The sequence below is a fragment of the Urocitellus parryii genome, chromosome 8 (assembly GCF_045843805.1).
Source record: "Urocitellus parryii isolate mUroPar1 chromosome 8, mUroPar1.hap1, whole genome shotgun sequence".
In the NCBI taxonomy this organism is placed as follows: Eukaryota; Metazoa; Chordata; class Mammalia; order Rodentia; family Sciuridae; genus Urocitellus; species Urocitellus parryii.
Window position 1 is genome coordinate 149,836,206 of NC_135538.1, and position 20,630 is coordinate 149,856,835.

The 20,630-nt window shown below is 45.0% G+C and overlaps 1 protein-coding gene across 4 annotated transcripts in view; it reads left to right on the forward strand.

Annotated features, from left to right (window-relative positions):
* Window positions 1-20,630, forward strand: part of Cdkal1 (CDKAL1 threonylcarbamoyladenosine tRNA methylthiotransferase) — a 594,700-nt gene that overhangs the window by 541,647 nt on the left and 32,423 nt on the right. For all 4 annotated transcript variants that reach the window (XM_077801468.1, XM_077801469.1, XM_077801470.1 and 1 more), the window contains 2 exons: window positions 179-262; window positions 2,984-3,148. In XM_077801468.1, coding sequence (XP_077657594.1) covers window positions 179-262; window positions 2,984-3,148 — 249 coding nt within the window. The remainder of the gene's footprint in view (window positions 1-178; window positions 263-2,983; window positions 3,149-20,630) is intronic.

Consider the following 20,630-nt stretch of genomic DNA (forward strand, 5'->3'; position numbering starts at 1 on the left):
TGTTTCTCAAGAAGCTTGAGTCGGTGATGGGAGCAGTGTGAGGCTGAGTATCTGCCCGTCTGCTGTCTGATGCAGCTGGACATGACTGCGACCAGGACCATTTGGGCTGGATTTATTCTTGGATTCTCAGGTTTTTGCCTTCATCTTTCCATTTTTTTCTCTCCCCTTCTTTCCACAGATTGGTGAACGACAGCAAGTGTTAGTAACAGAAGAATCTTTTGATTCCAAGTTCTATGTTGCACACAATCGCTTCTATGAGCAGGTAAGAGGCACTTCAATAAATTCTTGAGTTTTCTGCAAAATTAGAAAGGGTTTTGGAAGTTTAAGTGAAGGGATTCAGAAGGGGAAAGCGTCGAATCTTGCCACAGTGAGGCCGTTCTGCAGCATCAATCCAGGCAAGTTCCTGTGGGGTCTGTCTTGTGGCTTATTCTCCAGGACGATTGATACAGAGGAGTAAGTCCTTAGTGTGCTGCAGTCCTCCTTATCTTTGACAGGACAGCCCTCGGCTTTGGGGAGTTTGGAACCCGGCGGTTAGCTTTTTCCAAATCCCCGCCGCCTGGCAAAGCTGGGGAGGGGAGACCTGCTCAGAGACAGGAAGGATGTCTGCGTGGGTGCCATCGGCGTGACAGGGCAGGGTTTCCTCTCACTGCCAGCCATGCACAGCGTCTTTGTTTGGTCAGTGGGCTGGCTTGCAGCTTTGTTTAGTTCCAGCATTTGTTGTTTTAACTTCTGCCTTGATACAAATGCTGGGAGCAGAGAAGGGCCCATTCCTGACTCCGTGTGAGGATCGTCCAGCCTCCTTCCCTGGGGGCTCCCTCCGGCCAGCCTCCTTGCCCTGCCCGCCCCACCAGGAGCCTGACTTCCATGTCAGCCCTCGTGGGTCCACCTCCCCGGGTGGGAAAGCCACCCATAAGCACCTGAAGGAGACGGGCCTCCCTCAGGGCCCAACAGGCAGAGGCCATCGGGGAGGCGGGATGCCCCTCCCTGGCAGGGCGCCTCTTGTGGGGGTCAGGGACACTCGTGGATCCTTCTGGATCCTAGTTACTTTTCTCAGAGTCACGAGGGGTTTCCTGCTTTTTCGCTCTTCCTCGTCAGATGAGACTGTTTTCTCCTGTGGGTCCTGGCTGTGGGTCCTGGAGGCTCTTGAGGTCAGCCTGGGCGGTCAGATAGGGGCTGGGCAGGGGCGGCCACTGCCTGAGAGAGCAGGCCGGACGCAGTAGCTAAGGGGGCCTCGGCTTGGTGGCTCACGTGCGGTGATCTCAGACTGGCCGTGGGTCTGTGGTAACCCTGGGGACACCTTCCCCAAGGCCAGCCCCCAGTGGACAGCAGTGAGTCCGCCTTGAGCCTCATTAGGAAACGTCCCCCAGAGAGCGCCTTCACGCTCTTGCCTGCCTTCTGCTCAGCCGGGGAGGGACTGGGTTGTGTTGGGGCTGCCTCTCCACGTCCTTCCCTGCCATCTGGGTCTGGCCTCAGCAGGGGACCCCTCATCTTAAAGGCAGTGGCCTGCCTCCTTAGCCACCTCCTCCCATTTCAGGCTTTTCCCAATGATTAAAACCGGAGGAGAAAAAACCCTTGGTTCAGACCAAGGCAGCAGATCCAGGGGACTTATTTTCCCCTGGAGTGGTACCAAATCTCGCAGGGACAGTTGGCTCTAGAGATTTTCTTATTTTATAAAAACTGATTTAAAAGGACTCTCACATCTTGAAACGGAAGTTCTTTCGGTTCGTTTGCTTGTCATAAGTGATTCACACGCAGGTGACCTTTTTCGGAGACTTTGATGAAGCATTATACTCAAGGGTCATGAAAACCAAACTCAGAAAGACCAAGATCCAGTTTTGCTTCCCAGAGAAACTGGCCGTGGAACTTCTGGCTCTGGTCGGATTTTTTTTTTCTCTACAGCTAAGCCCGAAATGTCATAGAAATTATCTTTCTAAATGAGATGAGTTTCAGAGATGAAGACTGTATCTAAATATCAAAGTATTGCTGGATTACAGTCAGCCTCGTTGTTTTGGATCCTAACTTGAAAAGACTGGCAGGTTGCTCCAGTACTGAAATAGAAGTGTGAGGCGACGTTGTGCACACAAACTACGGCTTAGTCCCCAAGGAGGGGAACGTTTGCTCAAGGTAAACAAGTACTTTTACCAGTGATCTCCTGTGGAAAGAGACCATCTGACAGTTTCCTACAAACCAGCCAAAGTTCCCTTCAGCACCACGGCTCTACAGGGAGCTCAGCTCCCAGGACTGCGTTTCCTCCTAGAGCAAAAGAAGGCAGTGGCGGCCATTAGCAGGGACATCATTCAGCACTGAACACCAGCCCGAGGTGTCACTGAGGAAGTTGCTGTTAACTAACCTTCCTCTCCTGGAACACACACGTGTACACACACACACACACACACACACACACACACAGCCTTCATTTGAAGTGTCAACTCCAACTGTTACTCTGACAGCTCATTTGGAAGGAACTGAAAGTAGAAGCTTTCATCATAATTGTCTGTTTTCTTCATCACCTGGGACAGCAGAGCAGTGACTCAAAGGCCTGTCCAGGAGTGGCCGGCTGACTGCTGGGGTTTCCCCGGCCTGCCTGCCACACGCCTGAGGATGACAGGCTTCTGGCCTGGAGAGCGCTGCCTGCTGCCGGGGGCTCCTCCCAGAAATGCCTCCCACCCTACAGAATCACATCCGGGGCATCTGCAAGTGAGGGCCCACCTTGGATGGGACCCCAGGGTAGAAAGAGGACATGAGGAGCCAACTAAAAAAAAAAACAAAACAAAAAACGATCAATTAAGGACTTTAGTTAGTAGTACTCTGTCAATTTTGATTCGTTCATTATGACAAATGTGCCATATTAATGTAAGAAATTAATAATAATATGAGAAACTAGGTGTGGGGCATACCAGAACTCTGTGATTTTTCTATAGATCTAAAACTGTTCTAAAAGTTTATTTTAAAAATTAATCTTTCTTACAACTAATTTTTAAAGGTTTTAGTGCCAAAGAACCCTCCATTCATGGGGAAGATGGTTGAAGTGGACATTTATGAATCAGGAAAGCATTTTATGAAAGGACAGCCAGTATCGGATGCCAAAGTGTTCACGCCATCCATCAGCAAACCGCTAGCAAAAGGAGAGGTCTCCGGCTTGGCACAGGTAAGTAAAGGCGCTTTCTTCCCCCTGGCAAGGGAACGGCAGCCTGTAGCATGGGACTCCAGACCAGGCTCCCGCTGTCATCATGGAGTCCCTTCTTACATAGCACGAGGCTTTGTCCCTTCAGACAGATTGAAACCTGCATTAGAAAGGGGTGTTGCTGCGGATGCCCACGGCTTTGTTTCCCTGCCTGCAAAGGGAATGAACTGTCTCTGCTCCCACCAGCACAGGGTGACAGGCACCGTATTTGCAGGTAAAAGATGTAACCACCAGGGATGATCCGTTCCCGTTGTTTCTGTATCTGTAGATCCTGAGTTGAAGGGGATGAGGAAAAGAATGTTCTCTTGAATGTCCTCCTGCCTCGGAGCCGTTTATGGCGCAGCAGGAGCCTGCGCTAGAGCAGCCCTGACCAGGCTGAGCCGCATGGTGCCTTTGGCTGGGGTTGAGCCAGGGAACCACTAACGTCCTGGAGAGTGAAATTCAATGTGTTTTTTTCTTTCTATGAAAAAGTAACCTGACCCTTATTTTATACCTTGGTAAATGTGGCTGTTTGCCAAGTCCTCTCTTACATCTCATTGAACTGCAGTTGTAAAAGCTGATGGAGTGTGAAATGAAAATGTATATCGCATTTCTAAGCATCATTTGGTGTCCCTTCTCCATCACAGTTGTTAAGTGCTCCAAAAAAAAAGTCCAGAGCAATGCCTTAACACACAGAAAAACATTTACCTGGCCAGGTGATTCCAAAATTGCTTTAATCTCTGTAAAGCTTTCCCTTCAAATGAATTGAAAGAATATATTAATTAAAATGAAGAAAAAGTAGCTTTGCTTGGGCAATAGTGAGTGACACAGAGGGTAGGACCATCTGTGCTCTCGCTGATGTGCTGCAGAGGGCTCATGTCTAGCAGGAGTGGAGTTTGGGTATGACAGGTATAGGAGAAGGAACCCTATGCATGGCCCTGTGACCCCAGTGGAATAGCATGGACTGTCTGTCATCAAGATCCTGACGGGTGTCATCCTGCAAAAACCTGATAAATATAACCTTTCACCTTGCTGTTGTTTCATTTAAAAAAAAAAATCTTATTTACAGGCTAGGATGGATGTCCTTTGAGGAACAGTAATCTAGCATTTAAATTGTATTGCTAGAAACTTGGCTTTTTGTATATTAGCTAATCCTTTTGAAATTTTTCAAGGAAGTGGGCTAGTTTTTTATTTCTCATTTTCCTACATAGAGCACTTTTATAGGTTGATTTCAAGTTGTCTCCATGAGTAGGACTTCACAACAAATGGCAAATTATCATCTCAAAGACGTTGCCAGGTTTAATCCCTTCTATGTGCTGTGGAAGGGTGGCATTCTAAAACATTGTGGTGATCACAAACAGGGAAGACGAGCACCCTTCTCACCCCTCCCCAACTACAGCTAAGGACGACCTCACTTATATTCTGGGGGCCAGACTTTTCCGCCCCACCCTGCCACCAGCCTTTTTCAGCACCTGGCCCCAGGGCCCTAGGTAAGACGACGGGGAGGAAGGTCCGGTGGCTGCTGTCCCACCTGGACTTCTAGAAATAGACTCTTATCTCTTGTGTGGAGCCATAGAATCAGGAACATTGTGGGATGTGCATTCAGGGAAATGCCAGGCCAGTCTTTATCACCATGTGACTTCCTATAGATAAATGGACATTGTTCTCACTCTGCATCATTACTGTCAGTTTTTAAAGATATGCCAAACTTTCTGGATCAAAAGGGCCTCTTAGCGAATTGCTCCTAGTATTACATGTGTTTCTGCTGATAAGAGAACCAAAACAAATGAACGAGGAAGAGACAACCTGCTCTTTTCATAGGGTTTAACGGGGTTGATAGATGTCATAATCGTGTCTACGCATTTTGAGCTCTTTGACAGTGGGTAAAGGTGCAGGAGCTCTTGAGTGGGGACATCAGCCTAACTCAGTGCAGATGCAATGTGGCCTTGGGGTCTAGGACCTCAGCTTGTACCTGGACTCGCCAATTTACCCCTGCCCAGAGCTCCTCAGGGCTTCTGTTTCCCCTGTTACATGGCAACAGTCGCATCTGTCTTGGTGTTGATGCAAGAGTGTATGTTTAGCAGTGTGTGTGAGACACCCACTGCTGTCCCTGTACACAGCATGTGAAGGTCTCTCCCTTCTTTCCAGTCTATTGGTCCTTAAAAAATGAGCAGACTGAAGACTCCCTCAGTATCAGCATTTTCTATTTCTGTTAATTATCTGAGCTACGATCATGCAGTGCGAGCTGTCTTTGGCAGGAGTAGAGGTGTTTCTCTGTTTGGATGTTGTGCTCAGTGCCAGGGAACCAGTCCCAGCAGAATTTCTTCTGTGCCCTGCCACCGAGCTGCATCCCTAGCTGTGTTCATTTTATTTGGAGACAGGCTCTTGCTAAGTCGTGGGACTTGAACTTGCCATCCTCCTACGTCAGCCTTCCAAGTAACTGGGATTATGGGCTGTGCCACCACACCTGGCTCATAGAGTTGTCATAGATTCTGCGGGACAGTAATTCTCCAAGTGTGTTCCCAGACTCACGCAGCAGCATTATCTAGGAACCTGTGGAAACTCCAGGTGCTCAGACCCAGCCTGGGCCTCCTGAGTCGGGAACTCTGGGAGCAGAGCTTGCCGATCTACTTTTGAGCCAGCTCTCTGGTGACACTGTTACACACTTTTCTAGGAAATGAGTCTCACGTGGGCAGGAGGGCTCTGCATCCCCGGGGCAGTGTTCGTGTCTGATGCTGACCTCCCGGCTTTCCCAGGCCACCTCAGACACCACAGCAGGACACGTCCTCGGAGGGAGATGTCTCCGTCTATGTGTCAGTAGTTCCTCACAGGGTGACAAGATGATGTGGGGATGGCAGAAGGGCATGTGTGTTAAGTGAAGGGGCCTAGAGGGACAGGAAATGAGAGAAACACGGTGTGGGGATGTCGAGAGTAGTGCCTGATGGTTTTTCTGGGCACTCGATGCCACCTGATTATTGTGATGATCCTTCTAGATGGTTGAGATTTCCTTGGGAGATTACTGTGCTGTCAGTCCTTCCATCCGAGGAAAACTTGTGGGAGGCGACGTGGTGTCGCCTCTGTCCAACCCCCCACCGCTCAGCAGTGCAGAAACTTCCCTGCATACAGACCAGAAGAATGCAGCGGTGCCAACCACCACCGTCGCCTCAGCCAGTCTAGTGTCATCTGTATCCACATCTACCACTGCACCGCGACCCTGGTTTTCCCTAAGGAAATTCCATTTATCATTTTATTTTACCTAGACACATTTAGATAAATACCTCTAAAAGCTGAAGATTCCTTTTAAAAAAATCCATGATCAGATCTCAGAATAATCATCCTTAGTTTTCACTGGGTAAATGCTGCGTGCTGCTGCTAGAGCCCCCAAGCCTGGACCTCTGGGTGCTTATCAGGATCAAAAGGACCCTGAGCAGTAATGGACGCGGATGATGGCTTCACCAGAATCACAAAAGCAGAGAGTGGGGAAGGCGAGCGCGAGTCAGATCCAGGTCTCCCCACGGTCAGGCCCACGGTCAGGCCCACGTTTCTGCCTTGGTCCCTTCACTGGGTTCAAATGCGCTGCACATTTGACAGTTGCCACTGGAACCGTTTTGAAGCGCACGGTTCCGCAGCTTCAGTACTGTCACCTACGGTGCTCCCGACCCAGACCTGTGCGCAGCTTGCACACCTGAAGCTCGGACGGGTAACAAGGCTCGCCCCCGCCCACCTCGGCCCCGGGGTGGTCTCCGGGTCTGCGTTGGCCCCTCCCGTACCTGGAATCGGTCAGCGGCTCTGCTTCATTTTTGCCCCGTCACGAGGCCCTCGCGCTGCGTCCATGCCCTGGCCCTTGGCGGACTGGCCCTTCTCGGGCTGAGCGGTGGTCCTGGTGCGCGCGGCGGTCCACCTTTCCCCTCACTTCGGGGACACCTGTCGCTTCCGCCTTTGGCTCTCGTGAAGATGCTGGCCGGACCCTGGGAGCGCCCGTCCCTCTGCAGTTCCTGCTCTCAACTCCGAAGCTGGCTTGCCTGGTCGGGTCCTTCCTGACTCCCTGGGGATGGTGAGGAGCTGCTCCTGCGCTCTCTGCTGTGAGGTGCACGGTGCGCAGGCTCCAGGCGCTCATCTTGGCCACGGCCTGCTTGCCCATGGGCAGCAGCCCTCCCTGGGTGCAGCCCAGGCCCGCTCCTTGGCTTCTCCTGCCTCAGGTCTTCCTTGACCACTGCAGGAAGTAGTGAGCTTGGACTGGATGTGCAGAGAGAGTGATGAGGAAACCAGGATCAGTGGTGATGATCCTTAGCACGGCCTTGGAGAGGGTGCCTGCCCTAGAAGACAAGAGCCCGGGAGCACCTGCCTGCCTGTCCTGTTCAGGGCTAACTAGTCGTGCTGCTACCCTTCTGTCTCCTTGTACCACTCACCTTACAGCAGATCACTTGAATCTTCGCATTTCTCAAGTTAATACTTAAGAAGGGAGCTGTTTTGTGCCTGGTGAAATATTGGAAAGAAGAATATTTTCTAATTTTAAATGTATAAATCGCTTTGTTGCAAAGGTTTTCTGTTTTTCAGTTCATTCCTTAGAGGTATCAAGTCACTTTTTTGGGCCGGGGGGTGGAACTGGGGATTGAACTCAGGGGTGCTCAGCCAGTAAGCCACATCCCCAGCCCTATGTTGTTTGTTGTTGTTGTTGTTTTTAAAGTTGTAGATGGATACAGTGTCTTTATTTTTATGTGGCGCTAAGGATTGAACCCAGTACCTCACACATGCGAGGCAAGTACTCTACCACTGAGCTACAGCCCCAGCCCTATTTTGTATTTTATTTAGAGACACGATCTGGCTGCATTGCTAGCTATTGCTGAGGCTGGCTTTGAATTCGTCATTCTCCTGCCTCAGCCTCCTGAGCTGCTGGGATTACAGGCATGTGCCACTGTGCCCAGCTAATAAATCACTTTAAGGAAAGAGATGGGGTGGTTTTGTGAACAAGCTCAAGGATTTGGAGTCTGCGAGGTTGGAGTGCAAATGACAAGCAGGCATGGTGGTGCGCATCCAGCTACTCAGGAGGCTGAGCGGGGAGGAGCCAAGTTCAAGGACAGCCTCAGCAACTCACTGAGACCCTCTCTTAAAAATTTTTTTTAAACGCTGGGGAAGTAGCTCAGTGGTAAATCTGAGTTCAATCTCAAACAACAACAGAAAATTCCTATGATCTTGTACAATTTCTTTGAATCACAGTGTCTTCATTTATGAAATGGAGATAACAGCTGATTCACAGAGGATTAAATTAGATAATGTCGACAAAGTGCCTGATGCATAATAGGTATATTAAATATGTGATGAAAGAACTCAATAGCTTTAGAAAGCTGCAGTTTTTTGGCTTTTGATGTCTAATACTTTAATTTTTTAAAAAATTTCTCTGCTTCCTTTGGTTTTCACTATACAGTGTAGTATAGCAATTAAAAACAGGGATTCTCATTACCATTTGAGTCCTTATTCCACCACTTATGAAAATACATGATCTTGGACAGAGTCCACTTCAGTTCTCCCCTTTGCAAACAGGTTGTAGCACCTGCTTTATCAGACAGACACAGCTTAGCAGTCAGTAAATGTTTGCTGCATTGCTGTCATCATTACTGACGTTATTTGTAATGCATGTGAAGGCACTATTTAATTAACGAAGGTCAAAAGAGCATATTGTTGTATCATTTCAAATGTATTCACCACCATTGGTTCCTTACAAAATGGCAGCTAAAACCGATCCACTTGGAGGTTCCTGCCCATACTGAGAAGAGCAAATGGACCGAGATTCGCTTGCGATCCCGTAGCACTGGCTGTTCTTGCTGACGGGTGTTTCTTCCTCCCATTCTTTGGGTCCTTCTTAAGGAGGATATTCCAAAATGAGACCTGGCCCCTCTGTGTGTCTCCGAAGTGAAGGCAAGGCTGCCCCCAGTGCCTGGCTGCCCCTGTTTCTCTTCCTGCAGGACTTTGATCCCAATAACGGATTCACTTGGGTGGTTAGATGGCTCAGCACCAGCGCAGCCGGCCACACTTTGAAAGGAAACAGAAGTTTTGAAGAGTGGCCTGTTTCCTCATCACAGACAAAGGGCCAGCAGGACACTCGGTGCACTGGGTTTTATGTACAGACTGTACTGTGTTCTCAAACCTGTGACCCTTAGAAAAACACCAGTAAAACACTTCCCACCTAGCCTACATCCAAAACCACTGGCGTGAAAGGTCTGTTAGTTCAGGGTCAGATTTGAAACATATGAAAACTGCATTGAGGAGGTTAAGAATGGCTTAATAATTAAGTGAACACAGGTGAAAGTGGATCTAATTTCAAACAGATCAGCTAACCATGTTAGAAGCAAATGAGGGTGTGTTCCTTCCTATTTTCCTTCCACGCCAAGAGGTTGGCTCCAATCCCAAAAAGTTTCTCCAGTTCCTTGTTATTCTTAGTTTATTTTAAAAATTATGTGAATAAATCCTTTACTACCCATATGCTAAGTTGATGTCACAGAACAGTTAGGACGTACTGGCAGCAGGAGGAGGGAGATGCCTGGAGAATGTTGTGTCCTGGTGCCATGACCCCAGGTGTCCAGAAGTGCCTTCAGTGCCGTCGTTTTGAGGGACGCTTCTTCAGATGTCTCTCCTGGCCTTTTACTCAGTCATCAGTGCCAAGAATGGCCCTGTCCCAGTTTGTCCCTGCTGGTCTGGTGTCATTACGACAGTTCTTTTTTCACTCCCCAAACGTACTGGATGGTAAAGTACATGCAGCCCCATTAAGCCCTGCTTAGAACTCGAAGGTCCAAGAAGTGATCCTGCCCTGAGGGACACTGAGGAGAGTTGGGAAGAGAAAATAGGTGCTGTGGTCTGAATGTGGTGTCTCCCAGTTCCCTGGGAACCTCCTCAGGAGGGTGATGTGAGCAGGTGGGGGTTTGGAGGTGGCTAGCGTGTGCGGGTGGAGCCGCCATGGTGGGGAGCCACGCCTTGATAACAAAGGCCCCAGAATCTGCCTTGTGTCTTCCACCTGTTGAGGACACAGCAAGAGGTGGTCTAGGAACCAGGAAGCCACTCTCACCAGACCAGTCGGTGGCATCTTGAGCTTCCCAGGCTTTGGAACTGTGAGAAGCAAATTCCTGCTGTTCAGAAGCTATCCAGCTTGTGGCATTTCTGTTACATTAGCTCAAATGAAAAATAAGACAAAGTACATATGAAACAAAATCAATGATGTGTCAAGTCCTAAATTGGATGGCACCGGGTCACATGGGGTTGGAAGGTCCTTGGCAACTGTAGGGGAACGCTGGGTCGGGTGATTTGCACTAGTTTAAATAGAAAGTGGATTGTAAAGGGAGACCGGCTAGTTCAGAATCCCTGGAGGAGCCGGGAAGCAGAACCCAGAACCACACAGGGGCTTCCAAGGGGAGGCCCCACACCTGCCCGCTTCCTCACCTTCCGGTCAGCGCCGCTCAGGTATGACAGGGGATTGTGGAACACGGGGGCCAAGGAGGCTGGGTGATGTGTTTTGGATCTAAGCCGGCATGGTGACGTCTACAACACGGGGAACAGTCTCCAGGACAGGGAGTCTCCTGGACGTGGTGGGGTCAGAACTGGACCTTGAAGTACGGAGGACTTTATCAGACAAGTGACGGTGGGGTTTTTCTCGCTGTGAAAGGAAAATAAGTCAAGTGAGAGAATGCCCAGGAATATATCTGTGAGCAATTTGGGGAAGTTGGAAGACAGAGATAATGTTCAGTATCAAGATGGACCACGGGGTTTTGGAGAGAGAGAAGATTTGTGCCTAACACACTAGGCAAAGCACACGTATTAACCAAGATCAGTTAGGCTGTGCTGCAGGAACAAATCAACCCTGAAACCCCCATCCTGGCCACCCAACAGAGAGATTTTCTGCTTACACCAGGTGTCTGGCACTATTTAGGGGCACTTTGGAGTCGAGGACTGTCTGTCCACACTCAGGGAGAGACCCAGGTGGACTGTGTTTCTTCATAGCAGGAGAAATGCTGGAGGCCTCCCCCGGCCTCGGCACAGGACTGGCACGTGGTGTGTCTGTGCACATCCATTGGCCAGAGCCATCCACATGGCCCACTGACTTCAAGAGTCTTGGAGATACATTCTGTATAAACAAAAAGGAGAGGATATATATGAATACTAGAAGCTTCTACCATGCATGCGGGCAAGATTTTGAGCACAAGAATCATATCGTAAGATGTCCATGTGAGGGAAAGCTCATGGGAGCAGGGCAACCTGTAGGGCAGTTCACCACCTGCTGCAGGCCCCGAACACTGTCCACCTGAGAGTCGATGCTGAGCACCTATTTTTTGAATGAACTTGGCCTTCAGTGGTATGCAGGGTGGAATGGTAGACTCTCTAGAAGCAGGGAAGTAGGCAGTACATAATATGTTGGAATTTTCTGTTGCTTCAACTTAGGACACTAATATAGTCTAAGCATTAAACAAATCAGTCAAGCCACTCAACCTTCTCTTTGAAGTCACTTTACCTCTTGATAAGCAGATTGCAAAAGCTCCTTTTTAAACTGATAGCAATCTTGTTAGGTTAAATTCTTTTCATGGGAACGTAAGGATGAGTACTTTAGAGCAGGGCCTGCTTCTAACCATAAATTTTAGTTTCCTTTCCTTTCTCGTTTCTGATGATGAAGTCACAGTCCGCTTCTCCTCTCATACTCTGAATCCTGACTTTGCATTGTGCCTTAAATAAATAAAACTGAGCATGCTTAAAGAAATAGTGTATTTCTAACATGGTTTGAATGTTTTAAACTTGAAGTGTTGGAAACACAAATTTTCTCCTTTCTTCAGTGAATCACTGAAAAACATAGTCAAACTGTATGTCAAGCTACTTATCAGGGACAGTTATCTGGTAGGAAGTCAGCCTCTAAAATTAGGATGCCGTGCCTCTCAAGTTCTCCAGCCTGAGAGGGAGATCTGAGACCCGTAAGAGCAAAGACTGTTACCGACTTTATCAAGATTAGCATTTTCCCTCCATGGGCCCCTGGAGCCCAAGGCTTCCATCTTGTGAACATTCTCTTTAAAAGACAGAGCTTGGCACGGGCTGCACACAGAAGGGTCGTAGGCCCAGGGCCAGCCTGGGCGATTTAGCAAGATCCTGTCACAAAGTGAAAAGGGCACCAGACCCTGGACTCAATTCTCCATATCTCAGTCATAACCATAGTCCTTTTGCACGTGAGCTTTGGGGCAGACAGTGGCTCTTGGGATTCTGGCTTTACCCCTGCTGATGGCATCAGCATCTCCTGGTCAGCCGCGCTAGGTATGTCTCGTCTATAAATTGGGAATAATAAAACTTATTTGATAGGTTTTTTTTGGTTTTGTTTTGATTCTGGGAATTGAACCGAGGGGTGCTTTACTACTGAGCTACATTGAACTATATCCCTCAACCCTTTTTTTTTTTTTTTTTTTTTTTTTTTTATCTTGAGACAGTCTCTTGATGAATTGCTTAAGAGTCTTGTTAACTTACTGAAGCTGGCCTCAATCTTGCCATCCTCCTGCCTCAGCCTCCCAATGTGGGATTGAGGTGTGGGCCACTGCTGATAGGCTGTTTTGACGATGATGTGAGACAGTGGCCAGTGACTAGGTGGTGTGGGATTGGCAGCATGACTGATGGTCAGTGAAGGTTGATTTGGAGCCTGATTAATTGAGTCACATTTATACCATAAGAAGTTGTGGTCACTGGTCTTTTCAGGTATATTTATAAGCAATAATAGCATTTGCTAAGGTGGTTGCCTAAAATTCTTTTTTTAATGGTGTTTTAAGTTCCCTTTTCCACTGACACAGAGTGGCTGTTTCTTCTGCACACTTCATCTGAGGTTCAACTCCTCTGAACTACCACAAAGCTTCTACGGTATGGTTGGTGGCATTCACCAGGAATCTTCTTCTTAAATATTCTGGAGAGAGGTGATCTCCCAGCTGTGTGCTGGGTTATCTGAGAATATTTCCCTCTGCCTGTCTAGTGTCCCTTTTGTACCATGTGTATAGCCTGGTGGAGTCTCTCCTCTGCTCAGAACCCCCTAGAGCTCCGTGTGACCCTGCACTTCTCCTCCCGTATACGTACCCAGGAGAATCACCCTCAGGTGTCTGGACTCCGTCCCTCACATCAGCATTACTCCCAGTAGCCAACCACCTGCCCTGCAGATGGACAGTCGAACAATGTGGTGTGTGATACCGTGGAGTTTCACCCAACCAGAAAGAGAAGTAAAGTCTGCCGTGGATAAGGCAGACCAGAGCAGGACAGACACCACCTGATTACACTGTGCACGCTGTCTAGAATGGGCAGAGTCATGAGACAGGAAGCCCATTAAGTTAGCAGGGTGGGAGTGGGGCTGCCCAGTTATTCCCCCCCCCAAAAAAATGTCTTATTGGTGCATTACAGCTGTACCTAGTGATGGGTTTCTTGTTACACAGTCGTACATACACACACCGTGACGACACAGTTTGGCCAGTATCATTTCCCCCCCCCCCCAGCACTTCCCCCTCCCTCCCCACCTCCCACTCCTTGGTCCCTTTCCTCAACTGATCTCCATTCGATTGTCATGAGATGTACCCCCACCTGTTTTCCTCCCCCCGCCTCTACCTTCTGCATATGAAAGAAAAAATATGCAACCTTTGGCCTTCTGAGTTTGACTTATTTCACTTAACACATGACCTCTAGTTCTATCCATTTTTCTGCAAATGCCATAATTTTATTTTTCTTTATGGCTAAATAAAACTCGTCTGTGTAGATACAGCACATTTTCTTACCTATTCATCCATTGATGGACTCCTAGTCTGGTTCCCTAGTTTGGCTATTGTGAACTATGCTGCTGTAAACATGGGTGTGCATGTGTCACTGCAGTAAGATGACTAATTCTTCAGGATCAATACCGAGGAGTGGATAGCTGGTCATGTGGTGGTTCCATGCCTAGTCTTTTGAGGAATCTCCTACTGATTTCCATAGTGGTTGTACTAATGTACAGTCCCACCGACAATGTAAGAGTGTTCCTTTTTCTCCACATCCTCTCCAGCATTTATTATTATTTGAACCCTTGATGACTGCTGTTCAATCTGGTGTGAGAAGACATCTCAGCATGGTTTTGATTTGCATTTCCCTAATTGCTAGTGATGTGGGTCATTTTTTTGTGTGTTTGTTGACCATTTGTATTTCTGCTTGGTCAGTTATTTCCTAATAGTTACAGACTTTGGAAATAGTGGAGCCTGCACCATTTAGTAAACTAACTAATGTAATTAACATAGTAAGTGACATTCATTACTGGTCTCATCCTTGGCGTGTGTGTGTCCAGTCTTGCCGGCACTGGTTACTGAAGAGACTGTCCTCTCTCCTGGATGTTCTTGGCAGCTTTGTTGAGAATCAGCTGGCTTCCGAGCTCGCAGGGGTGTGTGTTTCATGACGGTCGCTGTGGCTACTCTGGGTCTTTCGCAGTTCACTGTGGAGTGCTTATCTATTTCAGTGAAGAAAGTTGTTGATATTTGATGGAAGCCATTGACCATATAAATCACATAGGGTAGCACGATTGTTGGTTTTGTTTGTTTGTTTGTTTGTTTGCTGTCATGTGATTGTTTAATGTTTCACAAGTAACAACATAAAATTCACTTTGGACAATAAAAAAAAATAGATCAGACAAACCTTTGTTAAATCTCTGCACTTTAGGCAAGTTATTTTATTTTTTCTTTTTTTATTGGTTGTTCAAAACATTACAAAGCTCTTGACATCTCATGTTTCATACATTAGATTCAAGTGGGTTATGAACTCCCATTTTTACCCCAAATACAGATTGCAGAATCACATCGGTTACACATCCACATTTTTACATAATGCCCTATTAGTAATTGTTGTATTCTGCTACCTTTCCTATCCCCTACTATCCCCCCTCCCCTCCCCTCCCCTCCCATCTTCTCTCTCTACCCCATCTACTGTAATTCATTTCTCTCCTTGTTTATTTTCCCATTCCCCTCACAACCTCTTATATGTAATTTTGTATAGCTGCTGAGGGCCATTGCCAAGTAGGAATGACGCATCGATATTTCCTTGCCAGGGTACCCCATGTTAAATGGACTTGCCTTGGAAATTTGCTGTGACCTTGCATGTGTGTTTGAGAAAGGTGACCCTGCTCAAAGACCAGGGCGGATCCGGGTTTAGAGATGATCAGGTTTGAGGAAGTTTCCCGCTCCTTGAGTTTAAGGCGTTCCCAGTTTAAGACAAGTTTAGGGCATTCCCGGTCTGAGACAATACGGGTTTTAGGGAAGTTGGAGGTTGAAGATTAATTGCTGCTGGGATTAGGGTGTTCCTGCTGCTTGTTCCCTTTGAGTTCTCGTGAGATTCAAATGGGATTTGGAAAAAAGCCTCGTGGAGTAGGTAAATTGGGGCGGCGGCTTATTGGAGATTAGACCAGAACGTGTTTGTAGAGGCCGGTGTGAGTTCGGGAATAAAGAATTGCTGTTTGAATCTACAAGTGTGTGGTGGCTCATGATTCTGTGCCAAGCCGAGACATTGGCATATAGCAATGAGGGTCTCCCTCCATTTCCATGCAATTTCCCTTTTCTCTCCCTTTCCCTCCCACCTCATGTCTCTGTTTAATATCAATCTTTTCTTCCTGCTCTTCCTCCCTGCTGTGTTCTTAGTTGCTCTCATTATATCAAATAAGACATTTGGTAATTGTTTTTTAGGGATTGGCTAGCTTCACTTAGCATAATCTGCTCTAGTGCCATCCATTTCCCTGCAAATTCCATGATTTTGTCATTTTTTAGTGCTGCGTAATACCACATGGTGTATAAATGCCAGATTTTTTTTTATCCATTCATCTATTGAAGGGCATCTAGGTTGGTTCCACAGTCTAGCAATTGTGAATTGTGCTGCTATGAACATCGATGTAGCAGTGTTCCTGTAGTACGCTCTTTTAAGGTCTTCAGGGAATAGTCTGAGAAGGGCAATAGCTGGGTCAAATGGTGGATCCATTCCCAGCTATCCCAGGAATCTCCATACTGCTTTCCAAATTGGCCGCACCAGTTTGCAGTCCCACCAGCAATGTACAAGAGTACCCTTTTCCCCACATCCTCACCAACACTTATCGTTGTTTGACTTCATAATGGCTGCCAATCTTACTGGAGTGAGATGGTATCTTAGGGTGGTTTTGATTTGCATTTCTCTGACTGGTAGAGATGGTGAGCATTTTTTCATGTACTTGTTGATTGATTGTATGTCCTCCTCTGAGAAGTGTCTGTTTAGGTCCTTGGCCCATTTGTTGATTGGGTTATTTGTAATCTTATTGTCTAATTTTTTGAGTTCTTTGTATACTCTGGATATTAGGGCTCTATCTGAAGTGTGAGGAGTAAAAATTTGTTCCCATGATGTAGGCTCCCTATTTACCTCTCTTATTGTTTCTCTTGCTGTGAAAAAACTTTTTAGTTTGAGTAAGTCCCATTTGTTGATTCTTGCTATTAACTCTTATGCTATGGGTGTCCTATTAAGGAATTTGGAGCCCGACCCCACAATATGTAGATTGGAGCCAACTTTTTCTTCTATCAGACGCAGAGTCTCTGATTTGATATCTAGCTCCTTGATCCACTTTGAGTTAACTTTTGTGCATGCCGAGAGGAGGGGATTCAGTTTCATTTTGTTGCATATGGATTTTCAGTTTTCCCAACACCATTTGTTGAAGATGCTATCCTTCCTCCATTGCATGCTTTTAGCTCCTTTATCAAATATAAGATAGTTGTAGCTTTGTGGATTAGTCCCTGTGTCCTCTATTCTATACCATTGGTCCACCCGCCTGTTTTGGTACCAGTACCATGCTGTTTTTGTTACTGTTGCTCTGTAATATAGTTTGAAATCTGGTATCGCTATACCGCCTGATTTACACTTCCTGCTTAGAATTGCTTTTGCTATTCTGGGTCTTTTATTTTTCCATATGAATTTCATGATTGCTTTATCTATTTCTACAAGAAATGCCGTTGGGATTTTGATTGGCATTGCATTAAACCTATAGAGAGCTTTTGGTAATATCGCCATTTTGATGATGTTAGTTCTGCCTATCCATGAACAGGGTATATTTTTCCATCTTCTAAGATCTTCTTCTACTTCTTTTTTTAGGGTTCTGTAGTTTTCATTGTATAAATCTTTCACCTCTTTTGTTAGGTTGATTCCCAAGTATTTTATTTTTATTTTTTTTTTTTTGAGGATATTGTGAGTGGAGTGTTTTTCCTCATTTCCGTTTCAGAAGTTTTGTCGCTGATATACAGAAATGCCTTTGATTTATGCGTGTTGATTTTATATCCTGCCACTTTGCTGAATTCATTTATTAGTTCTAGTAGTTTCTTTGTAGACCCTTTTGGGTCTTCTAGGTATAGAATCATGTCTTCTGCAAATAGTGATAATTTAAGTTCTTCTTTTCCTATTTTTATGCCTTTAATTTCTTTCATCTGTCTAATTGCTCTGGCCAGTGTTTCGAGAACTATATTGAATAGAAGTGGTGATAGAGGGCATCCCTGTCTTGTTCCAGATTTTAGAGGGAATGCCTTCAATTGTTCTCCATTCAGAATGATGCTAGCCTGAGGCTTAGCATAGATAGCTTTTACAATGTCGAGGAAAGTTCCTGTTATCCCTAGTTTTTCTAATGTTTTGAACATAAAGGGATGCTGTACTTTGTCGAATGCTTTTCCTGTGTCTATCGAGATGATCATATGGTTCTTATCTTTAAGTCTATTGATGTGGTGAATAACATTTATTGATTTCTGTATATTGAACCATCCTTTCATCCCAGGGATGAATCTTACTTGATCATGGTGCACAATTTTTTTGATGTGCCTTTGTATCCAATTTGCCAGAATTTTATTGAGGATTTTTGCATCTAGGTTCATCAGAGATATTGGTCTGTAGTTTTCTTTCTTTGAGGTGTCTTTGTCTGGTTTCGGAATCAGGGTCATGTTGGCCTCATAGAATGAATTTGGCAGAGCTCCCTCTTTTTCTATTTTCTATTTTCTATTTTTCTATTTCTATTTTTCTATTTCTTTTTCTATTCTGAAATAACTTGAAAATTATTGGTATTAATTCTTCTTTAAAGGTTTTGTAAAACTCCGCTGTATACCTATCCGGTCCTGGGCTTTTCTTGGTTGGTAGTCTTTTGATGGCTTCTTCTATTTCATCCATTGATATTGGTCTGTTCAAATTGTGTGTATCCTCCTGACTCAGTCTGGGAAAATCATATGAGTTAAGAAATTTATTGATGTCTTCACTATCTTCTATTTTATTGGAATATAGGTTTTCAAAATAATTTCTAATTGTCTTCTGTATTTCTGTAGCATCTGTTGTGATATTGCCTTTTTCATCCCGTATGTTAGTAATTTGAGTTCTCTCTCTTCTTCTCTTCATTAGCATGGCTAAGGGTCTGTCGATCTTATTTTTTCGAAGAATCAACTTTTAGTTTTGTTAATTTTTTCCAATAGTTTCTTTTGTTTCAATTTCGTTGATTTCCGCTCTGATTTTAATTATTTCTTGCCTTCTGCTACATTTGCTGTTGGTTTGCTCTTCCTTTTCTTGAGCTTTGAGATGAAGTGTGAGCTCATTTATTTGTTGGTTTTTCCTTTTTTTGAGGAATGACCTCCAGGCAATGAATTTCCCTCTTAAAACTGCTTTCATTGTGTCCCATCGATTCCTATATGTTGTGTCTGTATTTTCATTTATCTTTAAGAATTTTTTTATTTCCTCCTTTATGTCTTCTGTAACCCATTGATCATTCAGTAACATATTGTTCATTTTCCATGTGATGTAGGATTTTTCCTTCCTTCTTTTATCATTGATTTCCAGTTTCATTCCATTATGATCAGATAAAATGCATGGTATTATCTCCACCCCTTTATATTTACTGAGGGTTGCCCTATGGCATAATATATGGTCTATTTTTGAGAAGGATCCATGTGCTGCTGAGAAAAAAGTATATCCACTTGATGATGGTTGATATATTCTATATATGTCAGTTAAGTCTAGCTTATTGATTGTGATATTGAGTTCTATAGTTTCTTTATTCAACTTTTGTTTGGAGGGTCTGTCCAATGGTGAGAGAGGTGTGTTGAAGTCACCCATAATTATTATGTTGGGGTCTATTTGATTCTTGAACTTGAGGAGAATTGGTTTTATGAACGTTGCAGCACCATTATTTGGTGCATAAATATTGATAATTGTTATGTCTTATTGGTGAATGGTTCCTTTTAACAGTATATAATGTCCTTCCTTATCCCTTTTGATTAACTTAGTCTTGAAGTCGATTTTATTCGATGAGGATGGCCACCCCTGCTTGTTTACGAGGACCGTGTGCGTGGTATATTTTTTCCCAACTTTTCACCTTCAGCCTGTGTATGTCTTTTCCAATCAGATGTGTCTCCTGGAGGCAACATATTGTTGAATTTGTTTTTTTAATCCATGTTACCAGCCTATGTCGCTTTATTGGAGAGTTTAAGCCATTAACATTTAGAGTTACTATTGATGTATGGTTTGTACTGCCAGCCATGTTTGATTATTTATCCTTTTTTTTTTTTATTTAGTTTGTTTCTCCATGATTATCTTTCCCCTCGCCCTCTGTCATTACCGAGGCACTTCCCACTGATGATTTTGGTTGTTGTTTTTCATTTCTTCCTCATGTAGTGATTTGCTCAAGATGCTTTGCAATGCTGGTTTTCTGGCTGCAAATTCTTTTAGCTTTTGTTTATCATGAAAGATTTTTATTTCGTTGTCGTACCTGAAGCTTAATTTTGCTGGATACAGAATTCTTGGTTGGCATCCATTGTCTTTCAGTGTTTGAAATACGTTGTTCCAGGATCTTCTCGCTTGCAGCGTCTGTGATGAAAAATCCATTGTTAACCTTATTGGTTTACCCCTGAATGTAATCTGCCTCCTTTCTCTTGTAGCTTTTAATATTTTCTCTTTGTTCTGTGTATTGGATATCTTCATAACAATGTGTCTTGGCATTGGTCTACTGTGATTTTGTGTGCTCGGTGTCCTGTATGCATCTATAATTTGTATATCCATTTCCTTTTTTATTTCTGGAAAGTTTTCTGTAATTATTTCATTCAGCAGGTTACTCATTCCCTTGGTTTGAAGCTCTGTACCTTCCTCTATCCCGATGACTCTTAAGTTTGGTTTTTTTATGTTATCCCATATCTCTTGGATGTTTTTCTTGTGATTTTTTACCAGCCTTTCTGAGTTGGCTAGACTCTTTTCAAGATGATATATTTTGTCTTCATTATCTGACATTCTGGCTTCTACTTGCTCCACTCTGTTAGTGATACTCTCAATTGAGTTTTTAATTTGGTTTATCATTTCCTTCATTTCTAGAATTATTGTTTGATTTTTTTTTATAATCTCTATCTCCTGATAAAGATGCTTAACTTCTTCTTTTATCTGTTTATGTAATTCATTTTCAATGTGTTCTTTCACTGTTTCAATTTGC